Source organism: Bison bison, unplaced genomic scaffold (genome assembly GCF_000754665.1).
Source record: "Bison bison bison isolate TAMUID 2011002044 unplaced genomic scaffold, Bison_UMD1.0 scf7180017864479, whole genome shotgun sequence".
In the NCBI taxonomy this organism is placed as follows: Eukaryota; Metazoa; Chordata; class Mammalia; order Artiodactyla; family Bovidae; genus Bison; species Bison bison.
The window spans coordinates 4,794,020-4,814,371 of record NW_011495039.1 but is presented as its reverse complement, the minus strand read 5'-3'; the positions used below and the strand labels follow the sequence as shown (position 1 = coordinate 4,814,371).

Here is a 20,352-nt window from a genome sequence, read left to right as displayed (position 1 = left end):
GCCTGATTTATACTTAAACAGATTTAATTAGCTGCGTTTCCCTATTTAAGCTAAAATATTTCACCTTGATGTAAGCCAAATTTAGTTCAGTGATCCAACTTTGTTGCTGACTCGATGGACTTCTCAAAGAGACAGAACTTGTAGAATTCAAAAGTGCTTTGAATTGTTCCTATGCAATGAAGAGAATTATTTGGAGGAAAAAAGAGCAACCTAAAAGCATAGTTTTACATTTTTTTATTTCAATCTACTGATGTATATTCTAATTATTTAATTTTACCCTAAGAAATGCATGAGATATATATATATATATATATCTTATCTTTGTTTTACAATAAAGGTACATCTATGTTTCATCATAAAGGTACTTTCACACTATGCATTGAAAAACACAACTTATATTTGTGTTTCTATCTACAGTATGAAAAATTCAAAGTCTTAACCCTTTTACTAGACCTGATTAAAATGCATGAAATTGAGTTAGTTAATAACTTTGAGTTTTTAATGTCCTTATGAAGATGTGTTTGTACTTATTGGTAACCCAGTTTTGTTACTAACTCCGTTGTTTAAGAATCAACTGATACGAAATGTGTGCATCCTTTTCCTTGCAGAGTATCTTGGATAAAGGACATTATTGTGGCAGTAACCAGAGAGAACATGGAAACAATGAAGGGAATTATTCAGAGGTACCAGCATAAACGTATCTCACTGGTTGAAGCCGGAGTGACCCGCCACAGGTCAATTTTTAATGGTCTGAAAGCGCTGGCAGAGGATCAGCCCAACTGTAGACTCTCAAAGCCAGAAGTAGTGATCATCCACGATGCTGTGAGACCATTTGTTGAGGAAGATGTCCTCCTTAAAGTTGTCACAGCTGCTCAGGAACATGGGGTAAGTATTTGAATACTTTTGAGAATGGATAAAAGGGGCAAACACTAGCACACAATGATTTGCTAGATTTTGATGGAATTGGATTTAAATGTCAAGTTAATTAAAATGGGCAAGATTACCTAAGACATTGTGCTAATTTGTTTTAGGAAGTCTATACTATTATAGATTCTGAGACTGTTCTGGTATTTTTTTTGCTATGTAGTCATTTATCATAATATGAGCTATTTGGAGAAGAATGCAATAAAGTCGCTAGAGTACAGATACGAATGGGTGGACCTTAGCTGCACATTTAGTTCCATTCTTTTACCTAAAAATGCCTAAGAAATCTTGTAAAAGTCTAGGAGTTGTATCATGTAAAAAAAAAACAACCCTGGCTCATTTCACGCAATTTTTCAGTCTTCAAAAGTGGTTTATTTTGTGGCACAAACAGCCAGGCAAGATTTTTACATCCTTTAAAGTGAATAATCTTAGGATGACAAAATGCTGTGTTCACTTCTATTTCACCAAAATAAACACAGGATAGCAGAAGGCCTCTTGTAATCTTTGGGACATACTTGTTTTTTATAGACTGATAGGCTAAAATCCTATAAATAGCATAATAGTTACTAAACTTAAGTTGGTGGTCTAAATTTGAGACTTAGTGAAAATTTATGGCCCAGACTTGCTGTGGAGTTGAACAGACTTACGCCCAATTCTGTTTTTCTAATTATTAGTAGTATGGTATGTTCAACTCTCTCAACTTCTTTGAGCTCATTTTCCTTCTAAAGATATAGATGCTAACTTGTAAGGTTGCTTTTAGAATTGGAAATTATGCATATATTAACTGCATCAGTTCAGTTGCTCAGTCATGTCCGACTTCTTTGCGACCCCTAGTAAAGTGCTAAATATTTAAAGTGTTATTACTGTAAGAATTACAGTATCTAAGATAGTAGTTTCCTCCAAAGATTGTAGACCCAACAGGAGGAGTCACTGCAGGCTTTTTAGCCATCTGGGTGGGCAGGAAGTTATACTCAGTTGGGAAAGACAATCTTTGATTTCTGTTTAGTTATCTATATGTATTTGGATTTTAATTTTCAGGAAATTGCTCCTTATTTCATCCCTCTCCAACATGAACTTCTTTACAATTCAGATGTATATGAGAATTCCATAGGTAAAATGAAACATTTTTCTTATCTTCAACTTCTAGGTGGTGTTTTGATGTAGTGAAAATTATGTTGCAGGAACATTAGCGACCAGACGACTGTCTCATGGCTCTTGTGTTTTCTGTGAGCTCTTGCTCCTCTCCATGCTCTTCGACTGTGGTAGAAGCAGTGTGGTCAGGTACAAGGGTGACAAGGAGAAGTAAAAGGACCAAAGATTTATAACTCTTCAGAATTCGAGTAAGACTTTACAAGTTTAAAAGTTCTTAGGAAGGTCTATGTAATTTGGGCAGATACAAAGTCTAACACATACCATAGTACAAATAAAATTATGGCTCTTTGCCTATTTGCCTTTTGGAAAAATATCACTTAAACTCACTGTGAAGATCAAACATTTGGATTTTTTTGAGTATTCAGAGAATTTCTAAGATTGTTTATAAAGTGATCCTTTTGGTAATGTATCTGAAAGGCAAAATATTTATTTGAGCTATTTAATGTGCTGAGAATGTCATGTAACAGGTGACTAAAAAAGGTGACCAGTAAAACATAAAAATGTGGAGCAGTTAGTGGTTTCTTATTAGTTGCGGTTTTGTTAGAATTCCTTTTAGACTCTAATTTTCTTAAGTGTGTTAATCAGAATATAACTTGTAAGATTCAATCTCATTATGCATTCTAAGTAAAGTAAATTGTATTTTAATTAAATCTGAAACTTTCTGATGACATTAAGAAGTTGGTTTAAAGCTAAATCTTTACAACAAATTTAAGAAAACTTCAGAAGTTTGGTCTCTTAAGAAATACAGCATTGTTTTTGTTGGTGTTAAGGGATAATTTTCACGAGTGTAAAATTATTTTCATAAAAATATAAGGCGCATGTTAAGGATTTTACTGCCATCAGGAACCAGACAGATGTTACAATGCAGAGAAGAACAAATTTATGTGGAATAAAGGAATGCTGAAATGAATTCACAAATAGACAAAGCTGTATTTTTGTCCATGGCGTGTGGGGTGCCAGTTGAACTGGGCAAAATCTATTGGCAAATGTATAGGCAGCAATGATTTTTGATTTACTGTCAGTTATCTATAATTTATGAGAGTTGTAAAAAAGCTCAAGGGCAATGAAAAGCTAGTTTCTGCTACTCAAGAACAGTTTGCTTTAAACAGTACAGTTTTTGACTGGGCAATTTATTTTGCTCATTCTAATTTCCTTAGAATGTTGAGGGGAGTGACCCAATAAATAGCCTCAGGAAACTGAGACATTTCCTGTCACCTCTCCTACACTGTTCTAAATTCTAATAAAAACAAAACAAAATAGCAATTAATTGAGACTTACACTATTAGTAGTTGAAGTTCTTGAATTGGGGGAAAAATTGGCATTGTTTTTAACCTGAGGTAAATTGCAGAAGCCCAGTCTGAATCAAAGATTTTGCTTGGAACACCCTGACTATGTTTGCCTGGGATTCCTTTGAACTCATTCTCCTTTGTTATTTTAAATTGTGTTTAACTGATCACCTGTTTTCTTGCCTCTTAATTTTCAAGCCCTTCCCAAGGGTCCCTGGAGATAAATCACCTCCTGAATGATTTTCTGAGGCTGTGACAGACCCTTGGTGGGTGTACAGGCTTCAGATAACTCTGATGTTTTAACTTACATTACATTTTGGTTTAAAATCCCAATTAATGGTGATGTATTATTTTAAGAGACTAAGATTCTCCAAATTAAGGGTAAAATTAGGTTGTCTGCATATGGGGGCTCAGAAGTGTTGCCAGGACACCAGTTCCTTTTTTTTATCTGTATATGCTGCGTTCTTGTTCTTGGGTTCTGTAGAGGCAAGGTGACTTTAGTAGGGTAGCTGTTAATCTTTTTTTTTTTTTTGCTTTTCTTTTATTTTCTTTTAGTTTTTTTACTTTTGATAGTTGGTCAGAGTATAAAATTCTAAGTGTATAGCTTTTTTTCCCCTGGTACCTTGAAAATACATTATGTAATTATCTCCTGACTGTAATACACCTTTTGTGAACTCTGCTAATGAATATAATGGTATCCCTTGAAAGTAATCTTCCTTTTCTGTCTGATTGCATGTAAGAATTTTTAAGCTATTATGCAGTGTCTCTGGTATGTCAAGATATGATTTTTCCCCCCTATGCTTTGGATTTATTGTTCTTTATGAATTTTACATTTTGTTTAAAATGAATTCTAGAAAATCCGGAGTGATTATCCTATTGAATATTGACCTTGTACCATTTGCCACCTGACAGCTTTTCCCCTCTTTTGCTGCTTTTTCTCCTTATACATCTATGTAGGATAAACCTTTTCTTGTCCTCATGTCTCAACTTGTTAATACTTTCAATTTGTTCTTGTGGGCTGCGTCCTGGGTAATTTCAGTTTTCTATTCCATTCTTTAGCTTTAATCTCTTCCTAAAGTATTTTTGCAATCATATTAATTATCAATTTCTAGGAGTTCTATATATGTTTAAAATGTGATTAGTCTTTTCCTATTTTGCTTTTCAATATTTAAACATATTTTATATATTATAGATAACAGTAATTCTTGATAGTTTAATTCTCTTCAATTCTATTTACTTTTATTCATGATTTGTATCCTCTTTTGCAATTTGTATTGGGAAGCCCATGTTTGGCAGGACTCTGAACAGGAATCCTTTGGACATGGGATAAAGGTATGTTTCTGAAATGTGAATTTGTGTTCCTTCTGCCAGGGATCCCAAGGACTTTTCCAATATGTAGCAACTTTGGGCAATTTTGGGGTTGAGATTTTGTAGACATTGTTGTTAATTGCTAAATCATGTCTGACTCTTCAGCGACCCTGCGGACTGTAGCCTACCAGACTCCTCTGTGCATGGGATTTCCCAGGCAAGAATATTGGAGTGAATTGCCATTTCCTTTCCCAGGGCATCTTCCTGATCCAGGGATTGAACCCATGTCTCCTGTGCTGCAGAGAAGGCAATGGCAACCCACTCCAGTACTCTTGCCTGGAAAACCCCATGGATGGAGGAGCCTGGTAGGCTGCAGTCCATGGGGTTGCTAAGAGTCAGACACAACTTCACTTTCACTTTCACTTTTCACTTTCATGCATTGGAGAAGGAAATGGCAACCCATTCCGGTGTTCTTCCCTGGAGAATCCCAGGGATGGGGGAGCCTGGTGGGCTACCGTCTCTGGGGTCGCACAGAGTCGGACACGACTGAAGCGACTTAGCAGCAGCAGCTTCTGCATTGCATTGTATTGCAGGCAGATTCTTTACCACTGAGCCACCAGGGAACGCTACTTTGAGGACACTACTACTACTACTGTTACTACTACTTAGAGGAGACTACTCCCACACCCAGCTTGCTTGCTCCCCTGTCCCACCCTGACCCCAATCCAGGACAGACAATTTTGCTGTATTGTCTTTGCTTTGAGTACAGTCTGCTCTTTAAATGCTATTTCAAATCCTAAAAGATGATGCTGTAAAAGTGCTGCACTCAATATGCCAGCAAATTTGGAAAATTCAGCAGTGGATCCAGGACTGGATTCAATCATTCCAATCCCAAAGAAAGGCAATGCCAAAGAATTTTCAAACTACTGCACAATTGCACTCATCTCACACACTAGCAAAGTAATGCTCAAAATTCTCCAAGCCAGCCTTCAATAGTACGTGAACCGTGAACTTCCAGATGGTCAAGCTGGATTTACAAAAGGCAGAGGAACTAGAGATCAAATTGCCAACATCCACTTGATCATGGAAAAAGCAAGAGAGTTCCAGAAAAACATCTACTTCTGCTTTATTGACTATGCCAAAGCCTTTGACTGTGTGGCTCACAACAAGCTGTGGAAAATTCTTAAAGAGATGGGAATACCAGACCTTCTTACCTGCCTCCTGAGAAATCTGTTTGCAGGTCAGGAAGCAACAGTTAGAACTGGACATGGAACAACAGACTGGTTCCAAATAGGAAAAGGAGTACGTCAAGGCTGTATACTGTCACCCTGCTTATTTAACTTATATGCAGAGTCCATCATGAGAAACTCTGGGATGGATGAAGTACAAACTGGAATTAAGATTGCCAGGAGATATATCAATAGCCTCAGATACGCAGGTGACACCACTCTTATGGCAGAAAGTGAAGAGGATCTAAAGAGCCTCTTGATGAAAGAGAAAGAGGAGAGTGAAAAAGTTGGCTTAAAACTCAACATTCAGAAAATGAAGATCATGGCATCTGGTCCCATCACTTCATGTCAAATAGATGGGGAAACAATGGAAACAGTGATTGACTTTATTTTCTTGGACTCTAAACTCACTGCAGATGGTGACTGCAGCCATGAAATTAAAAGATGCTTGCTCCTTGGAAGGAAAGCTATGACCAGCCGAGACAGCATGTTAAAATGCAGAGACATTACTTGGTCAACAAAGGTCTATCTAGTCAAAGCTGTGGGTTTTCCAGTAGTCATGTATGGGTATGAGAGTTGGTCTATAAAGAAAGCTGAGCACTGAAGAATTGATGCTTTTGAACTGTGGTGTTGGAGAAGACTCTCGAGAGTCTCTTGGACTGCAAGGAGATCCAACCAGGACATCCTAAAGGAAATCAGTCCTGAATATTCATTGGAAGGACTGAAGCTGAAACCCCCATACTGTGGCCACCTGTTGTGAAGAACTGACTCACTGGAAAAGACCCTGATGCCACGAAAGATTGAAGGCAGGAGGAGAAGGGGATGACAGAGGATGAGATGGTTGGATGGCATTACTGACTCGATGGACATGAGTTTGAGTAAACTCTGGGTGTTGGTGATGGACAGGGAAGCCTGGTGTGCTGCAGTCCATAGGGTCGCAAAGAGTCCGACAAGACTGAGTGACTTAACTAAATTGATGGCTTCTCACAGATCTTTGAGGCTACAATTCTAAGGAAGCAAATAGCAGAGACTCAAGATCCAATTCCTCATTACTTCTCTTTTTTTAAAACTAATGCCTCTTTTTAACCCAAGACTCTCTGCCATCTTACTTCTTTGGCCTCTGGCTGCTATTATGTTAGTTTTAGGTCATAGTTTAAATTTCATTTCTAAAAAGGCAGTTTTAAAAATCACTTAGAAAAAGCTGTTTATGATTTCTTCATTTAAAGAATTGTAATAGATTTTGTAAGGTCTGTGGTCTGCCATATTGCCAAAATAGGAGTCCTTTACAAGTATGAAGTACTTGTGTATTTCTGCACGGTTTTAAGTCAAGAGATGAAGTCTCAGGCTTCCCTGGTGGCTCAGAGGTTAAAGCGTCTGCCTGGAATGTGGGAGACCTGGGTTTGATCCCTGGGTCAGGAAGATCCCCTGGAGGAGGAAATGGCAACCCACTCCAGTACTCTTGCCTGGAGAATCCCATGGAGGGAGGAGCCTGGTAGGCTACAGTCCATGGAGTTGCAAAGAGTTGGACACGACTGAGCAACTTCACTTCACTTCATTTTGTACTTATAAGGGGACTTTCCAGGTGGCTCTAGGGGTAAAGAACCTGCCTACTAATGCAGGAGACACAGGAGATAACCTGAGTTCCATCTCTTGAGTTGGGAAGATCCCCTGGAGAAGGACATGGCAACCCACTCCAGAATTCTTGCCTGGAGAATCCCATGGACAGAGGAGCCTGGTGGGCTAGAGTCCATAGGGTTGCAAAGAGTTGGACTCAACTGAAGCAACTTAGTACGCACAAATGGATGTAGTTTTAAGGACATTGTTATAAAGGATGCGTTAGAAGACTAAAATAAATTGGAACACTGAAAAGTAAAGATATAGGGAGAATCCTTTTTAAAAGGATTAATTAGTTATTACATATACTCTAAGAACTGCCAGTAAGGGTCTCATTTTCAGTTCATTGCTATCAGTACAGCAACCCCTGAAAGACTTGCTCCTGAGGGATGATTTTAGTTACTAGCATATGTTTCTTTCCCAAGCCCTCTGCTTTTGCATCTCTAATGATGTTTTATCCTCTTCTCCCTAATCAACTTACAGTAACAAATTACATTTATTGCTTCTCTTGATTCATTTCCAATTTACTTCTCAGTGCTTTGCAGTCTGGCCTCTTTGTCCTCTGACTATTCTAAAATCACTGTAACTTTCCAATTCCTGATTAAATACACTTATAGTCTGTTGTATGGTACAGGAGTTCAACTGTCTTTTGTCCCTGGTTCCTTGCGGGGAGAATAAATCCTTGAAATTTGTCCAGAGTCTTCATTTTGCATGAGCCCATTGGATCTTATCTGAGTTTATGCTAATATGATGCGATGACTCAGGGTAGAGGCTGGTTGTCAGAAAGACCCCTGGGGCTTTGAACCAGCTGGGCTTCCAGGGTGAGAGGAATACTGCTGGAGACAGAACTCAGTCACATGCTCAGTGGTTCAGTCAATCATGCTTAGGGAGTGAAATCCCAATAAACTCTGGATACTGAAGCGCAGGGAGGAGCCACTTGGTTGGTGCACAGTAATATGCTGGAAACGTGGTGCTGCCTGAGTGTATAGGGGCGAGGGCACCACAGAAGCTCTGTGTTCTGGTCTCCCCAGGTCTCACCCATGTGTCTCTTCCCTGATCTAGTCTGATTTGCATCCTTTGTCATAAAACTGTAATGGAAGTCATCATAATCATATTAATCTAATAAGCATTTTCCTGAGCTCTGAGTAATTCTAGTGAATTCAGTTCAGTTCAGTTGCTCAGTCATGTCCGACTCTTTGCAACCCCGTGAATCGCAGCACTCCAGGCCTCCCTGTCCATCACCAACTCCTGGAGTTCACTCAAACTCACGTCCATCAAGTCGGTGATGCCATCCAGCCATCTCATCCTGTGTTGTCCCCTTCTCCTCCTGCCTTCAATCTTTCCTAGCATCATGGTCTTTTCAAATGAGTCAGCTCTTCATATCAGGTGGCCAAAGTATTGGAGTTTCAGCTTTAGCATTATTCCTTCCAAACACCCAGGACTGATCTCCTTTAGAATGGACTGGTTGGATCTCCTTGCAGTCCAAGGGACTCTCAAGAGTCTTCTCCAACACCACAGTTCAAAAACATCACTTGTTTGGCGCTCAGCTTTCTTCACAGTCCAACTCTCACATCCATACATGACCACTGGAAAAACCATAGCCTTGACTAGACGGACCTTTGTTGGCAAAGTAATGTCTCTGCTTTTCAATATGCTATCTAGGTTGGTCATAACTTTTCTTCCAAGGAGTAAGCATCTTTTAATTTCATGGCTGCAGTCACCATCTGCAGTGATTTTGGAACCCCCCAAAATAAAGTCTAACACTGTTTCCACTGTTTCCCCATCTATTTCCCATGAAGTGATGGGACCAGATGCCACAATCTTAGTTTTCTGAATGTTGAGCTTTAAGCCAACTTTTTCACTCTCTTCTTTTACTTTCATCAAGTGGCTTTTTTGTTCCTCTTCACTTTCTGCCATAAGGGTGGTGTCATCTGCATATCTGAGGTTTTTGATATTTCTCCCAGCAATCTTGATTCCAGCTTGTGCTTCTTCCAGCCCAGCGTTTCTCATGATGTACTCTGCATAGAAGTTAAATAAGCAGGGTGACAATATGCAGCCTTCACGTACTCCTTTTCCTATTTGGAACCAGTCTGTTGTTCCATGTCCAGTTCTAACAGTTGCTTCCTGACCTGCATATAGGCTTCTCAAGAGGCAGGTCAGGTGGTCTGGTATTTCCCATCTCTTTCAGAATTTTTCACAGTTTATTGTGATCCACACAGTCAAAGAAGCATCTGCCTACAATGCGGGAGACCCGGGTACGATCCCTGGGTCAGGAAGACCCCCTGGAGAAGGAAATAGCAACCCACTCCAGTAGTCTTGCCTGGAAAATCCCATGGACGGAGGAGCCTGATAGGCTACAGTCCATGGGGTTGCAAAGAGTCAGACACGACTGAGCGACTTCACTTTCTAGTGAATTACTGAACTTAAAAGGAGTTGTGGGAACCTGTTGAATTTGGAGTCAGTTGGTCATAAGTGTTGGTGGCCTGGGGCACCCCACTGCTGTCAGAAGTAATGGCAGTCTGGCTGTGAACCATGCATTTATGCCAACTCCAGATGACTGACACAAGAGTTGAGCTTTAGAGGACACAGTGTATACAGAATGTCTTAAACTTGATAGTGTTCACTAGCTCTTCCTTGGAATCTTGCCCCTGCCTTGGCTTCTGTGACTTTACTCTTTCCTTGTTTTTTTTGATCACTCGCTTTTCAGATACTCCTTCCTACTCTTTAAATAAGATTTCTTTAACTTTTATTTTCATGGAACAAAGTATTTCTGAGCAATCTAAATCATGCCCATAATACTTCAGTTCAGTCGCTCAGTTGTGTCTGACTCTTTGCAACCCCATGAATCACAGCACGCCAGGCCTCCCTGTCCATCACCAACTCACGGAGTTCACTGAGACTCACGTCCATCGAGTCAGTGATGCCATCCAGCCACCTCATCCTCTGTTGTCCCCTTCTCCTCCTGCTCCCAATCCCTCCCAGCATCAGAGTCTTTTCAAATGAGTCAGCTCTTCACATGAGGTGGCCAAAGTAGTGGAGTTTCAGCTTCAACATCAGCCCTTCCAAAGAAATCCCAGGGCTGATCTTTCAGGATGGACTGGTTGGATCTCCTTGCAGTCCAAGGGACTCTCAAGAGTCTTCTCCAACACCACAGTTCAAAAGCATCAATTCTTTGGCGCTCAGCCTTCTTCATAGTCCAATTCTCACATCCATACATGACCACAGGAAAAACTATAGCCTTGACTAGACGGACCTTTGTTGGCAAAGTAATGTCTCTGCTTTTGAATATGCTATTGAGGTTGGTCATAACTTTCCTTCCAAGGAGTAAGCATCTTTTAATTTCATGGCTGCAGTCACCATCTGCATAATACTTAATATTGTTTAAATCTATGTGTGATAGAATATTTATATTGTTTAAATCTACATTTGTCACCTTGGGGGAATGTACAATCAGAGTGTTAACACCTGTAAAGATTCTTGTAATCACAACCCCAGGTAGGACACAGAACTTTTCTAACATTCTAGAGAATTTCCTTTTGTTGTCTTTATTATTCAGACCTTTGTTCCTCTAATAACTCCTGTCAACCACTGATGTGTTCTCTGCTCCTATATTTTTGTCTTTTCTAGAATTCCATAAATTGAATCATGCAACATGTAACTTTGTAAGACTTTTTTTTTAATTAAAAAAATTTTTTTTTAATTTATTTTAATTGGAGGCTAATTACTTTACATTATTGTAGTGGTTTTGCCATACATTTACATGAATCAGCCATGGATGTTCATGTGTTCCCCATCCTGAATCCTCTCCCACCTCCGTCTCCTTCGCATCCCCCCAGGGTCATCCCAGTGCACCAGCCCTGAGTACCCTGTCTCATGCATCAAACCTAGACTGGCGATCTGTTTCACATATGATAATATACATGTTTCAATGGTATTCTCTCAAATCATCCCACCCTTGCCTTCTCCTACAGAGTCCAAAAGACTGTTCTATACATCTGGGTCTGTTTTGCTGTCCTGCATATAGGGTCATCGTTGCCATCTTTCCAAATTCCATATATATGCATTAGTATACTGTATTGGTATTTTTATTTCTGACTTACTTCAGTCTGTATAATAGGCTCCAGTTTCATCCACCTCATTAGAACTGATTCAAATGTATTCTTTTTAATGGCTGAGTAATACTCCATTGTGTATATGTACCACAGCTTTCTTATCCATTCATCTGCTGATGGGCATCTAGGTTGCTTCCATGTCCTGGCTATTATAAACAGTGCTGCGATGAACATTGGGGTACACATGTCTCTTGCGATTCTGGTTTCCTCGGTGTGTATGCCCAGCAGTGGGATTGCTAGGTCATATGGCAGTTCTATTTCCATTTTTTTTAAGGAGTCTCCACACTGTTCTCCATAGTGGCTGTACTAGTTTGCATCCCCACCAGAAGTGTGAGAGGGTTCCCTTTTCTCCACACCCTCTCCAGCATTTATTGTTTGTAGACTTCTGGATCGCAGCCATTCTGACTGGCATGAGATGGTACCTCATTGTGGTTTTGATTTGCATTTCTCTGATAATGAGTGATGTTGAGCATCTTTTCATGTGTTCATTAGCCCTCTGTATGTCTTCTTTGGAGAGATGTCTGTTTAGTTCTTTGGCCTGTTTTTTGATTGGGTCATTTATTTTTCTGGAATTGAGCTGCCGGAGTTGCTTGTATATTTTTGAGATTAATTCTTTGTCAGTTGCTTCATTTGGTATTATTTTCTCCCATTCTGAAGGCTGTCTTTTCACCTTGCTTATAGTTTCCTTTGTTGTGCAAAAGCTTTTAATTTTAATTAGGTCCCATTTGTTTATTTTTGCTTTTATTTCCAATATTCTGGTAGGTGGCTCATAGAAGTTCCTGCTGTGATTTATGTCAGAGAGTGTTTTGCCTATGTTTTCCTCTAGGAGTTTTATAGTTTCTGGTCTTACATTTAGATCTTTAATCCATTTTGAGTTTGTTTTTGTGTATGGTTTTAGAAAGTGTTCTAGTTTCATTCTTTTACAAGTGGTTGACCAGTTTTCCCAGCACCACTTGTTAAAGAGATTGTCTTTTCTCTATTGTATATTCTTGCCTCCTTTGTCAAAGATAAGGTGTCCCTAGGTGTATGGATTTATATCTGGGCTTTCTATTTTATTCCATTGGTCTATATTTCTGTCTTTGTGCCAGTACCATGTTTCTTGATGACTGTAGCTTGGTAGTATAGTCTGAAGTCAGGCAGGTTGATTCCTCCAGTTCCATTCTTCTTTCTCAAGATTGCTTTGGCTATTCGAGGTGTTTTGTATTTCCATACAAATTGTGAAATTATTTGTTCTAGTTCTGTGAAAAATTCCATTGGTAGCTTGATAGGGATTGCATTGAATCTGTAGGTTGCTTTGGATAGTATACTCATTTTTACTAAATTGATTCTTCCAATCCATGAACATGGTATATTTTCCCATCTATTTGTGTCCTCTTTGATTTCTTTCATCAGTGTTTTATAGTTTTCTGTATATAGGTCTTTTGTTTCTTTAGGTAGATATATTAATAAGTATTTTATTCTTTTCATTTCAATGGTGAATGGAATTGTTTCCTTAATTTCTCTTTCTGTTTTCTCATTGTTAGTGTATAGGAATGCAAGGGATTTCTGTGTGTTAATTTTATATCCTGCAACTTTACTATATTCATTGATTAGCTCTAGTTATTTCCTGGTGGAGTCTTTAGAGTTTTCTATATAGAGGATCATGTCATCTGCAAATAGTGAGAGTTTTACTTGTTCTTTTCCAATCTAGATTCATTTTATTTCTTTTTCTTCTCTGATTGCTGTGGCTAAAACTTCCAAAACTATGTTGAATAGTAGTGGTGAGAGTGGGCAACCTTGTCTTGTTCCTGACTTTAGGGGAAATGCTTTCAATTTTTGACCATTGAGGGTAATGTTTGCTGTGGGCCTGTCATATATAGTTTTTATTATGTTGAGGTATGTTCCTTCTATGCCTGCTTTCTGGAGGGTTTTTATCCAGATGTTGGATGTTGAATGGATGTTGAATTTTGTCAAAGGCTTTCTCTGCATCTGTTGAGATAATCATATGGTTTTTATCTTTCAATTTGTTAATGTGGTATATTACATTGATTTGTAGATATTAAAGAATCCTTGCATCCCTGGGATAAAGCCCACTTGGTCATGGTATATGATCTTTTTAATATGTTGTTGGATTCTGTGTGTTAGGATTTTGTTACGGATTTTTGCATCTATGTTCATCAGTAATATTGGCCTGTAGTTTTCTTTTTTTGTGGCATCTTTGTCAGGTTTTGGTATTAGGGTGATGGTGGCCTCATAGAATGAGTTTGGAAGTTTACCTTCCTCTGCAATTTTCTGGAAGAGTTTGAGTAGGATAGGTGTTAGCTCTTCTCCGAATTTTTGGTAGAATTCAGCTGTGAAGCCTTCAGGTCCTGGGCTTTTGTTTGCTGGAAGATTTCTGATTACAGTTGCAATTTCCATGCTTGTGGTGGGTCTGTTAAGATTTTCCATTTCTCCCTGGTTCAGTTTTGGAAAGTTGTACTTTTCTAAGAATTTGTCCATTTCTTCCAAGTTGTCCATTTTATTGGCATATAGTTGCTGATAATAGTCTCTTATTATCCTTTGTATTTCTGTGTTGTCTGTTGTGATTTCTCCATTTTCATTTCTAATTTTGTTGAGTTGATTCTTCTCCCTTTGTGTCTTGATGAGTCTGGCTAATGGTTTGTCAATTTCATTTATCTTGTCAAAGAATGAACTTTTGGCTTTGATTTTTTCCATGGTCTCTTTTATTTCTTTTGCGTTTATTTCTGCCCCAATTTTTATGATTTCTTTCCTTCTACTAACCCTTGGGTTCTTCATTTCTTCCTTTTCTAGTTGCTTTAGGTGTAGAGTTAGGTTATTTAGTTGACTTTTTTCTTGTTTCTTGAGGTAAGCCTGTATTGCTATGAACCTTCCCCTTAGCACTGCTTTTACAGTGTCCCATAGGTTTTGGGTTGTTGTGTTTTCATTTTCATTCATTTCTATGCATATTTTGATTTCTTTTTTGATTTCGTTATTCAGAAGCATGTTATTTAGCCTCCATATTTTGGAATTTTTAATGGTTTTTTCCTGTAATTGACATCTAATCTTACTGCATTGTGGTCAGAAAATATGTTTGGAATGATTTCAATTTTTTTGAATTTACCAAGGCTAGATTTATGGCCCAGGATGTGATCTATTCTGGAGAAAGTTCTGTGTGAACTTGAGAAAAAAGGTGAAATTCATTGTTTTGGGGTGAAATGTCCTATAGATATCAATTAGGTCTAACTGGTCTATTGTATCATTTAAAGTTTGTGTTTCCTTGCTAATTATCCATAGATGTGGGGTATTAAAGTCTCCCGCTATTATTGTTTTATTGTTAATTTCCCCTTTCATATTTGTTAGGATTTGCCTTACATATTGCAGTGCTCCTATGTTGGGTGCATATATATTTATAATTATTATATCTTCTTTGATCATTATGTAGTGTCCTTCTTTGTCTCTTTTCACAGCCTTTATTTCAAAGTCTGTTTTATCTGATATGAGTATTGCTACTCCTGCTTTCTTTTAGTCTCTATTTGGGTGAAATACATTTTTCCAGCCCTTCTCTTTCAGTCTGTATGTGTCCCTAGGTTTGAGTTGGGTCTCTTGTAGACAGCATATATAGGGGTCTTGTTTTTGTATCCATTCAGCTAGTCTTTGTCTTTTGGTTGGGGTGTTCAATCCATTTACATTTTAAGGTAATTATTGATAAGTATGATCCCATTGCCATTTGTTGTCTTGGGTTTGAGTTTATACATCCTTTCTGTGTTTCCTGTCTAGAGAAGATCCTTTAGCACTTGTTGGAGAGCTGGTTTGGTGGTGCTAAATTCTCTCAGCTTTTGCTTATCTGTAAAGCTTTTGATTTCTACTTCATATTTGAATGAGATCCTTGCTGGGTACAGTAATCTGGGTTGTAGGTTTTTCTCTTTCATCACTTAAGTATGTCCTGCCATTCCCTTCTGGGCTTGAAGAGTTTCTATTGAAAGATCAGCTGTTATCCATATGGGAATCCCCTTGTGTGGTATTGTTTTTCCCTTGCTGCTTTTAATATTTGTTCTTTGTGTTTGATCTTTGTTAATTTGATTAATATGTGTCTTGGGGTGTTTTGTCTTGGGTTTATCTTATTTGGGACTCTCTGGGTTTCTTGGACTTGGGTGATTAGTTCCTTTCCTATTTTAGGGAAGTTTTCAACTATTATCTACTCAAGTATTTTCTCATGGCCTTTCTTTTTGTCTTCTTCTGGGATTCCTATGATTCAAATGTTGGGTGTTTGACATTGTCCCAGAGATCTCTGAGGTTGTCCTCATTTCTTTTAATTCCTTTTTTCTTTTTTCCTCTCTGCTTCATTTATTTCCACTATCATATCTTCTGCCTCAGTTATTCTACTGTTGGTTCTCTCCAGAGTGTTTTCTATCTCATTTATTGCATTATTCATTATTGATTGACTCTTTTTTATTTCTTTTAGGTCCTTGTTAAACATTTCTTGCATCTTCTCAATCTTTGTTTCCAGGCTATTTATCTGTAACTCCATTTTGTTTTCAAGATTTTGGATCATTTTTACTATCATTATTCTGAATTCTTTTTCAGGTAGACTCTCTGTCTCCTCTTTTATTTGGTTTGGTGGGCATTTATCATGTTACTTTACCTGTTGAGTATTTCTCTGCCTTTTCATCTTGTTTAGATTGCTGTGTTTGAGGTGGCCTTTCTATATTCTGGCAGTTTGTGGTTCCTCTTTATTGTGGAGGTTCCTCCCTGTGGGTGGGGTTGAACGAGTGACTTGTCAAGGTTTCCTAGTTAGGGAAGCTTGCGTCGGTGTTCTGGTGGGTGGAGGTGGATTTCTTCTCTCTGGAGTGCAATGAAGTGTCCAGTAGTGAGTTTTGAGATGTCTATGGGTTTGGTGTGACTTTGGGCAGCCAGTATATTAAAGCTCAGGGCTATGTTCCTGCATTGCTGGATAATTTGTGTGGTGTGTCTTGCTCTGGAACTTGTTGGCTCTTGGGTGGAGCTTGGTTTTGGGGTAGGTATTAGGCTTTTGGATGAGCTCTTATCAGTTAATGTTCCCTGAAGTCAGGAATTCTCTGGTGTTCTCAGGTTTTGGACTTAAGCCTCCTGCCTCTGGTTTTCAGTCTTATTCTTATAGTAGCCTCAAAACTTTTCCATCCATATGGCACTGATGATAAAACATCTAGGTTAATGGAGAAAAGATTCTCCACATTGAGGGACACCCAGAAAGGTTCACTGAGTTACATGGAGAAGAGAAGAGGGAGGAGGGAGATAGAGGTGACCAGGAGGAGAAGAGGGGGAATCAAAAGGGGAGAGAGCATTCTAGCCAGTAATCAAATCCCTATGTGCTCTCCACAGCCTGGAACACCCAGAGAGGTTCATGGAGTTACATAGAGAAAAGAAGAGGGAGGCAGGAGATAGAGGTGACCAGGAGGAGAAGAGGGTGGGGGAGTCAAAAGGAGAGAGACATATCTAGCCAGTAATCAGTTCCATAAGTGTTCTCCACAGCCTGGAATACCCAAAGAGATTCACAGAGTTGGGTAGAGAAGAGAAGGGGGAGGGAGGAGATAGAGGTGACCTAGGGAAGAAAAAGAAGAGTCAAAAGTGGGAGAAGGCAGTCAAGCCAATAATCACACTCCTAAGTAAAAATGGGTACTGATTGGATTCTTAAAGGTACAGAATTGATAACAAATACCAAAAAGCAAAGATTAAAAATCTAGAGGTTAGACTCTGAAAAATACAATATTAAAAAAACCCCAAGTCACAAAAATTATAGAAAATATATATGAAGTTTGCTTTAAAAATAAGGTCTTTTTTTTTTTGCAAGGTAATAGTAGGTTATAAAAATGAAAATTAAAGGCATAATAGAGGACTTAAAAATAAAAAAACAACTAAAAATTTAAAAAATGCTAATAGTAAAAATATATCTATGGATTTCTCTGGAGCTGTTGTGGGCAGTGTGGGGTCAGTCCAGTTTCAGATAGTTCCTTGTTCCAGCTTATACTTCTCAAGATCTATAGGCCCCTTCCAATGTAGTCGGTGCTAACTGCAGGGTTTTAATCTGTTACACCTGTCACTTCCAAAGAGGTTCCCTCTGTTTATTTTGGCTTCTTCTGTTTGCAAGTCTCTTCAGTGTCTAATTTCCGCCCTGACACAAGGGAGTGAAAATGGTCACTTATTTAGGCTCACTTGTTCAGTTGTGCTGTGGGGAGGGAAGAACACTGCAAACAAATATCACTGGCATGTGTGAGGAGTGCTTGCAGTGTCTGGGCCACACTGGGTTTGCCCCCGCTCATGGCGTGTGTGCTTTCCCAGTCTACACTGCTCAGGCTCCAGGTTGCTCTACAGGGGAAATGTCTAAAGCGGGCCCTGGGTTGTGTGCACTCCCCAGGTCTAAGCCACTCAGGTTCAGGTTCTGGGTTACTCCACAAAGGTGCAGACTCAGTTGGGCCTCGTTTTGTGCCCTTCCCAGGTCCAAGCAGCTCAGGCGACCAGGTGTTTGGTGTGTCTTATCGCTTCCCCAGTCCCAGCTGCTTGGTTTCCTGGGTGCGCATCGGGAGTACCATCTCAGGTGTGCCATGCGTCTCCTCTGGGGAGCTGATCTCTGGCTGCGACCCTCCCAGTGGATGTCAACCGTCCAGGATCCCAGGAAGACTTGGTTAGCAACTGGGAGCCTGCTCGCAGTTTGGTGGAGGATGCCATCTCTGGGGCTGAGTTTGCCCCTTGCCTTCCAGCTCTGGCTGTCGCCCGCCTGCCTGTCTCTGGCAGGGGATGGGCCGGTCCGCAGCGGCTAGCTCTCCTCTGGTATTTGCTCAGTCCTTTGTTCTGTGAGCGGCCAGTAGTGCCTTAGGTTAAGGCCTTTCTCGGGAAAGTTCTCTGTCTCTCTCTTTTCTCTCTCTCTCTCTGGCTATCCCACAGTTTGAGTTGCTATCTCACCTTAGCTCCCTCAGATTGTCCTAAGGGCATTCAGGCCTGGTCCTTACCCTAAGCAATGCGGCCCGCACCTCCCTGTTCAGCCCCTGCTTGCTGGTGGTGGATGCGAGCGTCTGGGCTATTTCTCCGTTGGGAGTTGCCATTAGGCACGTAAATCTGTGGGTTTTATTTATGTATTTTTCCTCCCAGTTATGTTGCCCTCTGAGCTTCCTCTGGCCAGTCAGAGGATTTCCTGGTGTTTGGAAACTTCTCCTCTTTTACAACTCCCTCTCCTGGACGGGTCTTGGTCTCTAACTCTTTTGTCTCTCTTTTTATCTTTTATATTTTCTCCTACCTCCTTTAAAAGACAATGGGCTGCCTTTCTGGGTGCCTGGTGCCTCTGCCAGCGTTCAGAAGTTGTTTTGTGGAATTTGCTCAGCGTTCAAATGTTCTTTCGATGAATTTGTGGGGGAGAAAGTGGTCTCCCCGTCCTATTCCTCCGCCATCTTAGGACCGCCCCTCTAAGACTATTATTTTGATGGGTACAACACATCTGTATGCACTTGTTTTAACTCCCACAGAAACACTGGCCCAAATCTCTCTTATTCTTGGGCTTCTTGCTTCTGAATTGCAGACCTGCCCTGTTCAACTGGATAGAACCACTTAAATTTGACTTTTTCAGTGTCTCTGGAATCATTGTAGATTGGAATTCACTAATCCTCACTGATTGCTTTCCTTGGATTTTGTCCATAGGTAAGAGGGAGCCACTGAGCTTTGAGCAGGGAATGATAAGACTTGAATTCTACAAGGATGACTGTCTGCCTGGTTTGGTAGGTTGACTAAAGGAAGAGTTCAAGGGAACTGAAATTAGTTTGGGATCTATAGTAATGATGCAGCTGAATGATGACGAAGTCTATTAAAGCCAAATGGATAGGGAAGTAGATAGTACTAAAATATTCAGGGAACTGGACTGACTGGACTTGACTGTTAGTATGGTATGTGAGCCACAGGAAACAGGGGATATGTATTTTGTGTGCTTTTAATTTTTATCTTCCCTGGCAGTAGGCGTCATCTCTTCTCTTGAAATCCCCGTGTTCCTGCCCTCCTGCATCCTTGCCTCCAAGTTTCTGTGAAATTAGGGTTTTGGCACTGATTTTTTTCCTTGCCACATCTCTGCAGACCTATTTATGGAAAGAGTGTTTATCTAAGGGGTATGACTGCCTGGGACCTTTTCCGACCTGGTTTATGGTTTATCTTTTCTCATAAAACAAGGTCTCCTATACTTCCTGTTTTGGATTTTTGCAATATAAAACAAGGATTTTTGTGTCTGAAACCAGGCTCCAGGCCATATTTGAATATCAACCAGGCACAAGGTTTTTCAATGTTAGCATGATAGACATTTTGAGTAAGATAATTCTTTATTTTTTGAAGTCCATGTGCTGTAGGATAGTTGTGGCATTAATTTTTGTTAGAAAAATGTTAATCTGAAGAGAAACAGTGGAATTTAAATAATGAGAAACTTTGGCATGGGTTGTATGTGGAATCTCTTAGAACTATTCAGCATGATTATTTAGCAGTGATGAACAACACTTTGGAAATTCTGTTGAAGTTAATATGTATGTATATTGAGAATATACTTTAACTACCCAGTTTCATAATTTTATGCAATGTGTTCTGGACTGTTTTATTTAATTTTTGTTTTATATTGGAGTATAGTTGATTTACAGTGTTGTGGTAGTTTCAGGCATATAGCAAAGTGATTCGGTTATACATATATCTATTATTCACATGCTTTTCCCCTATAGGTTATTACAGAGTATTGAGTAGAATTCCCTG

General features: G+C 39.5%; 1 protein-coding gene across 4 annotated transcripts in view; it reads left to right on the top strand.

Annotated features, from left to right (window-relative positions):
* Window positions 1-612: 612 nt before the first annotated feature.
* The window catches only part of ISPD (isoprenoid synthase domain containing), a 368,880-nt gene continuing 349,140 nt past the window's right edge, over window positions 613-20,352 (top strand). For 3 of the 4 annotated variants that reach the window (XM_010862158.1, XM_010862157.1, XM_010862160.1), the window contains exons 1-3: window positions 613-885; window positions 1,963-2,035; window positions 4,645-4,694. In XM_010862158.1, coding sequence (XP_010860460.1) covers window positions 655-885; window positions 1,963-2,035; window positions 4,645-4,694 — 354 coding nt within the window. In that variant the 5' untranslated portion in view covers window positions 613-654. The remainder of the gene's footprint in view (window positions 886-1,962; window positions 2,036-4,644; window positions 4,695-20,352) is intronic. The other variant, XM_010862159.1, reaches the window with a different exon arrangement.